The following is a 7,419-nucleotide window of genomic DNA, read 5'->3' on the forward strand; positions in this document are numbered from 1 at the left end:
TTTCATGTATTAGTCAAGAGCCCATTAAACAAAGTAGAAGGCGTTAACCAAGCGAAACCAAAGAGTCGAGCCAGCTTCACCTTAGCTTGGTCTTGGAATTAATGGAACAACTCTTACTTAAAACAAGATGAAATTGAAACTCGTACTTGTCAATTAAATTATACGAGCTAATTTTAACCGAGGTCTTTTAAACTATAAACAAACTCGAACATATGTCACAACTTAACAAGCCACCATTTAAAATACTCCAACACCTACCTAAACTTTGTCCACAAGTAAGTTGAATCCATTCATAAAATTTGTCACTTTCCATCTCTTTTTCACCTTCATTCCCATTAATTTATTCAAATAAAATCCAACTTCCTCTCTACCTAAACCACTAAACCTCCCTCACATACATCACAATCAAGTCTAACTCAAAAGTCAAACATACTTTTCTTAGCAAAGACCAATATTATTCCCTCAAATCCCACCTTAACATTAAACAGCATCAAACCTCAAACTTACCAAGAAAGATCATATTTTGTTCCACCAATTAATGAAGCTTCTGAGACCCTCCCACCCTTCTGCCACCATGGTCACCGGAACCTGTTCTGGGTTTTCTCCTCCGGCCACTTTCCGAGATGGGTTTGGCCGGAATATTCCTCCGGTGCCGGAGATTGTTGGTGGTGGGGATGATAAAGTTTATGTGGCTGTTGGGAAGTCTGTTGAAAAGGCAGTGGCTTTGTTTCATTGGACTTTTAGGAGGTTTAGAGATAGAGAGATTTGTATTCTTCATGTTCATCAGCCTTCTCCCTTGATTCCAACACTTTGTAAGTAGTTTCAGTTTAACTGTAAATGTGGATTCAACTTTAATTTCAGTGTTTTTGGTACTAATTGGGCCTAATTTGGTATATGTTGACCAGTAGTTGTGTTCTTGTTGACTTTATTGGATTTGAATTATGGAAGCTTTTATTTGATTGAATTTGTTTGTTTGTTTTTAGAGAACTTGAATTCTGCTTGTGTAACAAATGCATAGACATATGAACAACAAATGGTTGATCATTACTTTATTAGGTCAAAGCTGATATTTCCAAACTCAGAATTGATTTGATTTTACCGCATAATAGCCGGCTAATTTTCGCTATGCTAGTATATATTGTCACATATAACAAAATTTGTCATTAGTTGCTCAAAAAAGTTCAGAAATTTGTTCTGATTTTGAGGTTGAAGATATGCTCTTTGACCTTAAAAGTCAAACATCAATTTTCCTTTGAAGGGGTTGTTCTTGATGATTGACGAGTTAGTGCTTCTTAATGTTACTCTTTTTTACCTGCGAACAAGACCTTGTAGGTTGAAAATGATGAGAATTAAGGTCAACTAGCTAAGCACATAACTTTCATACAAAAGAAATATTGACACAACACTTAATGGGTCAAATAACTATTTTATCTCCGGAAATCTTTTAAACTTAGGAGAAACAGGTTTGACCAAGTGTAAGCAGCCTTCTAATAACATAATCTTGAAGAGTAGTTAGATTTTTTAATCATCGTAGATGAGCCTCTTGTCTTATTTTGAACCGATCAACATATTTAAAGTGCAAGAATAGAACAAAAAAACAAGATTAGTTGACATAAAGTAACGAAAAAGCCCTTCCGTTAACACACCAAGGTGTTCTATGTTATTTAAGAACATAAAGAAAATCATCATCATCATACTCAGTAAATCCCACCAACAACAAAGCTAAGGTTGGGTCTGAGGAGGGTAAGCTGTAGACAACCTTACCTCTACCGACTACCCCATACGAATAGAGAGGTTGCTTCCAATGAGACCCCCAGCTTGATAGTTGTTTTGCATCAAGCCTTGGACATAAGGCACATAACACTCAGCAAAGGCCGATAAGTGCATGCACCCCCTTGTCTTTCGGCTATCAATGCCACCATGTGATGCATGATTAACCGTCCCCCGCTTTTTAACATTATTTTCACGAAATTAGTAAAATAACGTTAAAATTAGTGCACTTTCACTTTTGCGGTGACAGCTAAATGACAATTATATAATTCTCTTTAACATACATATTATATTATTTATGGTTTCTAATTGCAGTGGGAAAACTACCAGCAACTCAAGCAAATCCTGATGTTGTGTGTGCATATAGAAGAGAGGAGAGAGATGCGATGCAGAAGCTTCTACTTGATTACGTCAGCCTTTGCGCTCGTTCAAAGGTATTTTTCAACCGTTCCATGGATCATCTGTTTTTAACTTCTCAAAAGTAAAGCAAACTTTTGTGTGTAGGTTAAAGCATGCGTTGTGACTACCGAAAACGATCAAGTTCGTAAAGGAATTGTGGATTTGGTTAACGAATATCGCGTGCAGAAACTTGTTATGGGAGCTGCCACAGAAAAGTAAGTGTTATATTATTTCTTTAAATATTAAAATTAAGCCTAACAGAAAAGTATTGTACTATTGTATACAGTTGGATGAAGGTGAAGAAAAACTCGAGCAAATCAAGTTACGCTGCCAAAAATGCACCTCCGTTTTGTCAAATATGGTTTGTCAACAAAGGTCAACTTCTTCACACCAGAGAACCTTCTGAGGACTACAATATTCTACCACCGTCAGTCCAAGATTCGAGTGCTTTAAGGTCACAATCGTTACATTGCCCCAACACCGAAAGGGAAATACCGCAAATTTACTGCCGGTCGAGCTCAAGTACGAGTTTTATTCCGAGAAGTACAAGCATGACGAGGAGTTTACAGTCGAACACTTCTTCGGAGTCCGAATATTCATCTGAACATGATCTGAGAGTTGAAGAAGAAAGCTTATGCAAACAGCTTGACGAAGTCAACTTGGAAGCCGAAGCGTCAAGGAACGAAGCGTTTCAAGAGCTTTTAAAGCGGAAACGATTAGAAGCGCAAGCTTTGGAAGCAAATAACAAGGTGGGATTTCGTTCATTAAGTTTGACTCCTGAGGTCAAATAAACAACCGTTCAAATTCGAACATGAATCTAGTTAGTCAACCTTTTTTAAAAAAGAAATGACAAGTGTAAATCTTTCAAAATATTACAGATGGGAAATTTTTGAACTAAGTTTATAGAGAATGTTGAGTAAAATGTCATTTTCGTCCCTGAGGTTTGGCTAGTTTTGTGACTTTCGTTCAAAGGTTTGTTTTTCCGCATCTGGATCCAAAAGGTTTGAAATATTGCCATTTTCATCCTGCTCATCAACTCCATCCATTTTTCTCAGTTAAGTTAGGGGTATTTTCGTCTTTTTTGTTAACATAAAGGGCAATTCGGTCTTTTGAATACTTGTACATTATGCTAAATGCTTGTACATAAACTGAAAAAGACCGAATTGCCCTGTAAGTTAACACAAAAGACGGAAATACCCCTGACTTAACGGAGAAAAATGGATGGAGTTAACGAGCTGGATGAAAATGGCAAGATTTTAAACCTTTTGGATCCAGTTGCGGAAAAACAAACGTTGGACGAAAGTCGCAAAACTAGCCAAACCTCAGGTACGAAAATGGCATTTTACTCCAAAATATTTAAACAATATTTTCGATTTGAAATGTAATAAAATTGACTTCAACCTATCCTTTGACTTTTTTAGGTGAAGGCCTATGAATCTGCTCACGCTCAAGAAGTTGAATTAAGAAAAGCAGCCGAGGATAAACTAAACGCTGCAAGACGAGAAAACGAGCAACTCCTGGAACAAAGAGAATCGACATCAAAGGAATGGCATAAGTTGCTAAGAAACATAGCAATCTTAGAGAATCAAGTACAAGAAGCAAACCGTAGACGCGAAGAATCATCTGAAGAACTTAAACTTATTCAAGCATCTGTCGCAACTCTAAAGATAGAAAAGCTAACGCTTCAAAGACAACGATTCGAAGCTGCAAACTGGCTCGACAGGTGGAAAGTTCGTGGACAACCGGCAGGTGCATCTTCTACAACTTCGAGATTAACGGAGTTTTCATTGGTGGATTTGGAAACCGCGACGTGTGGGTTCTCAGAGAGCTTCAAGATCGGCTGTGAAAGTTACGGTTGTTCGTTGTATAAAGGTGAAATGTCGAATAGAACGGTCATGATAAAGAAACTGCATCGAAATAATTTGCAAGCACAACAAGAGTTTCAAGAAGAGGTTAATCTCTCTCTCTCTCTCTCTCTCTCTCTCTCTCTCTATCTCTCATACACACATACATGCGCACACGCAAATCGCGAAACCGAACGCCCCTGAATCGAGTTTCGTTTTGCATGACACGCAGGTTCAAGTGGTAGGGAGACTGAAGCATAAGCATATATTGAGTTTAATCGGCATATGTCATGAAGCTCACGCGCTTGTTTACGAGTACACACCAACGCGCCTCGAGAGTCATCTGTCTCATAAAACCAACTCTTATTCCATGTCGTGGAAAACCCGAACTCGAGTCATTTTCGAAATTGCAAATGCACTTCTGTTCTTGCACTCTTCAAGACCCGAAAAGCTACTACACGGCAATTTAAGCCCGGAAAACATCGTTCTCGATTCGGAATTCTGCTGTAAACTATGCAACTTCAGATTCTCCAAACTGGTCAACGAGGAAACGTTCCGGTGTCGTAGTTTCCGCCAATACTCCGAACCGTCTTCAAATGGACATTATTTGTTTACCGATCCGGAGTTTCTTCAAACAGGAGATTTGACAGCAAAATCCGATGTGTATTCTTTTGGGATGATTATCCTGTGGCTACTCACGGGCAGTCGCGCATCGGGGTTAGCTAATATAGTGAGAAGAGCGGTTTCGGGTTCCAACTTGGTCTCGGTTTTGGATGCATCCGCTGGCGAGTGGTCCGGTTTTGTGGCTCGACGGTTGGCTGATTTGGGTCTACGATGCTGCGACTCAAACTCTGCAGACCGGCCTGCAATCTCACTGGTTATGGTTAAAGAACTTGAGCATTTGTCTGCGCTTGAAGACCGTCGGGTGCCTTCTTCGTTCCTGTGTCCCATTCTAAAGGTGATTTTTTTGGGGTGTCACTTTATATGCATGTACAAGTTACAACAATGCAGCAGGATTAACGGTTAACTGTTATTTATTTATATGTTTTCAGGAAATCATGCATGACCCTCAGTTGGCGGCAGACGGTTTCACTTACGAAGGTGAAGCGTTGCGAGGATGGTTGAAAAACGGGCGTGAAACGTCTCCGATGACTAACCTAAAACTTGACCATTTAAATCTTACTCCGAATCATTCGATTCGGCTTGCGATTCAAGACTGGTTGTGTAATCCATAGGCACATAGTACTTTGCGCCTTGGATGACTAATTTCGTAAAAAGAGTACAATCAAACTTAAAGTTTTCACATTCCTAAAAAAAAGAACTTGGACATACTTGTAGAGTTAACCATTTCAAACTAACGTTTGACATTTACAAAAGGTGATAAAACATATGTTTTGGTAAACTAAACAAACAACCACAATTTAAGGTTTCCATAACAACAAAAGTCGACCCGTTTGAATAAGATCGGAAGCATGTCGTGGGCGGGGAATTCTAGTGTGTTCGTTCCAAGCGTCGCAAGCCTCTAAAGTTGTGCTTTACCTATGATCATACAACAAGAAAACATTAGCAACAATAATTAATCACATTCAACTATCTTCCATCAAACATGATGATCATTCAATTAACGTAAATATTCATGAACTATTCTTTCACCATTCTTTCTTAATATTACTATTTGCCAGTTAGATTTATATGACATTTCGGTTATAACATTCTCTCTCGTTTGACCCGTATATAACAGATCATTAACACAATCATTCTTCCTTATAGCATTCAACTTTTATTAACCCGCTTGCAACGGTTTATTTGCATATCTATTCTTTCATTCTTGGCATTCCGATTGTTTGACCCGTTCGTATGGTCAAATAGCATAACCATTCTTTAGCTTTACATTCTAGTTATTTGACCCATCTACAACGAGTCAATAACATAACCTTTCTCTAATGTGACATCCTAATTATTTGACCCGTTTACATCGAGTCGTTAGCATAATTCTTCTCTAACTTAACACTCCAATCGTTTGACCCATTCGCATCGGGTCAATGGCGTAATCGTTTCTTTAATATAGGAATTAAACATTTCTATTAACAAAGTTCAAATTGGACATGTAACATACCTCGGTCCTGATTTCCTTGTTGCTTCGAATGACTCGAACCTTCTTCCTTTACACCTGTACATAACCATTTATACTTAGAATTCATACCTTATGCTTACTTTGCATATATTCTTGATAAGACACTATAAAACTCAATACACACATCATTTACATTCTCAAATCATGTTCATAAAGTAAGGTCCGAAGTCAAAATTACAGAATTCTTAACTAAGGCATTTCATCAAACACTTGGTGTGCATGTCACCAACAAAGCATAAGCTACAAGCATTCTAAGCATACTCCTACTAATTTATAACATGGATTATCATATTCAATCAAGTTCATACATTTTTCATTCTACATCAATTTATCCAGAAATTCTCTATTACATACAAGATCATACATCAAGATTTCACCTATTTGCATCTACTTGATCATCATATTCATCATAGTATTTACATCAAGTGGGTTTTTACTTCAAATCATTCAAATGACCAAAATCAAACATAATTCATGTTCTATAGTGAAATCCTAACCCACATTTACACAATTTTCATATGAACTCATGATTGGGTTGAAACCCATTTTCTACAAATCATAAATTTATGAAATTCGACTTACCACTTTGATAAACAAGCTTAGATGATTAGAAGTTAGGGTGAGAGGGGCACTCCCCTAAGATGGGAGTCCCCTCTCTTACGCACCACCAATCAGCTAGTGCCACGTCAATTCCCCTCTTAAACTCCCCTAACACCCCAATTTGATGGCGGCACTCCCCTCTTAGGGGACTTGGGTTTTTTTTTTTATTTGTTGTAAAATTATGCATGTTTATAAATTAAAAAAATATTAATAAAAATAAAAATTAAATAAAAGACATTTCATTAAATTAAAAAAAAACAAACTAGAAAAATAAAAATTACATTCAAACTAGAAAAATATAAAAACAAACTACTCGTCGTCGGAACTCACTTCAAGGTGAGGTAGATCTAAACTTCCGAGATGCTCAACGAGATCGTGTTTTAGTCTCCAATGCGTTTCTTCGTCAATGAGCTTGCTATAAGCTGTATCATCGAAGACGGGTTCGACTGGAGGATCTTGAATATGTACCGGTGCTATCGCCCTTCCGTCGTCTTTTATAATCATGTTATGTAAAATAAGGCACGTATACACGATGGACCTTATCTTTTTCACCGTTTTCGAACGCATTGGACGATTTAGTATTCCCCACTACGCCTTTAACACACCAAACGCCCGTTCCACATCTTTTCTTGCGGCCTCGTGTTGCCTCTTGAACTTTTTTTCATTCGGGAT

At 37.8% G+C, this 7,419-nt stretch overlaps 1 protein-coding gene and 1 long non-coding RNA gene across 2 annotated transcripts; one reads left to right on the top strand and one right to left on the bottom strand.

The window, feature by feature from the left end:
• Positions 1-378: 378 nt before the first annotated feature.
• On the top strand, positions 379-5,344 carry LOC110865487 (U-box domain-containing protein 33). Its single transcript, XM_022114745.2, has 7 exons — positions 379-812; positions 2,086-2,204; positions 2,275-2,384; positions 2,456-2,918; positions 3,591-4,121; positions 4,246-4,971; positions 5,066-5,344. Exons 1-7 carry the CDS (start codon positions 539-541, stop codon positions 5,246-5,248), a joined length of 2,406 nt encoding a protein of 801 aa, XP_021970437.1. The 5' UTR covers positions 379-538; the 3' UTR covers positions 5,249-5,344.
• On the bottom strand, positions 5,336-6,892 carry LOC110865488. The gene is made up of 3 exons (XR_002550721.2): positions 6,730-6,892; positions 6,130-6,183; positions 5,336-5,552 (listed from the first exon to the last, which is right to left on the bottom strand). It is a non-coding gene; the product is annotated as an uncharacterized LOC110865488 (long non-coding RNA).
• Between the last annotated feature and the right edge of the window lie 527 nt (positions 6,893-7,419).

The sequence above is a fragment of the Helianthus annuus genome, chromosome 6 (assembly GCF_002127325.2).
Source record: "Helianthus annuus cultivar XRQ/B chromosome 6, HanXRQr2.0-SUNRISE, whole genome shotgun sequence".
NCBI classification, from domain to species: domain Eukaryota; kingdom Viridiplantae; phylum Streptophyta; class Magnoliopsida; order Asterales; family Asteraceae; genus Helianthus; species Helianthus annuus.

Coding starts and splice junctions, on each gene's coding strand:
- LOC110865487 (XM_022114745.2), top strand. CDS start 539: ATGAAGCTTCTGAGACCCTCCCACCCTTCTGCCACCATGGTCACCGGA. Junction 2,205..2,274: donor GCCTTTGCGCTCGTTCAAAG/GTATTTTTCAAC, acceptor TTTTGTGTGTAG/GTTAAAGCATGCGTTGTGAC. Junction 2,385..2,455: donor ATGGGAGCTGCCACAGAAAA/GTAAGTGTTATA, acceptor TATTGTATACAG/TTGGATGAAGGTGAAGAAAA.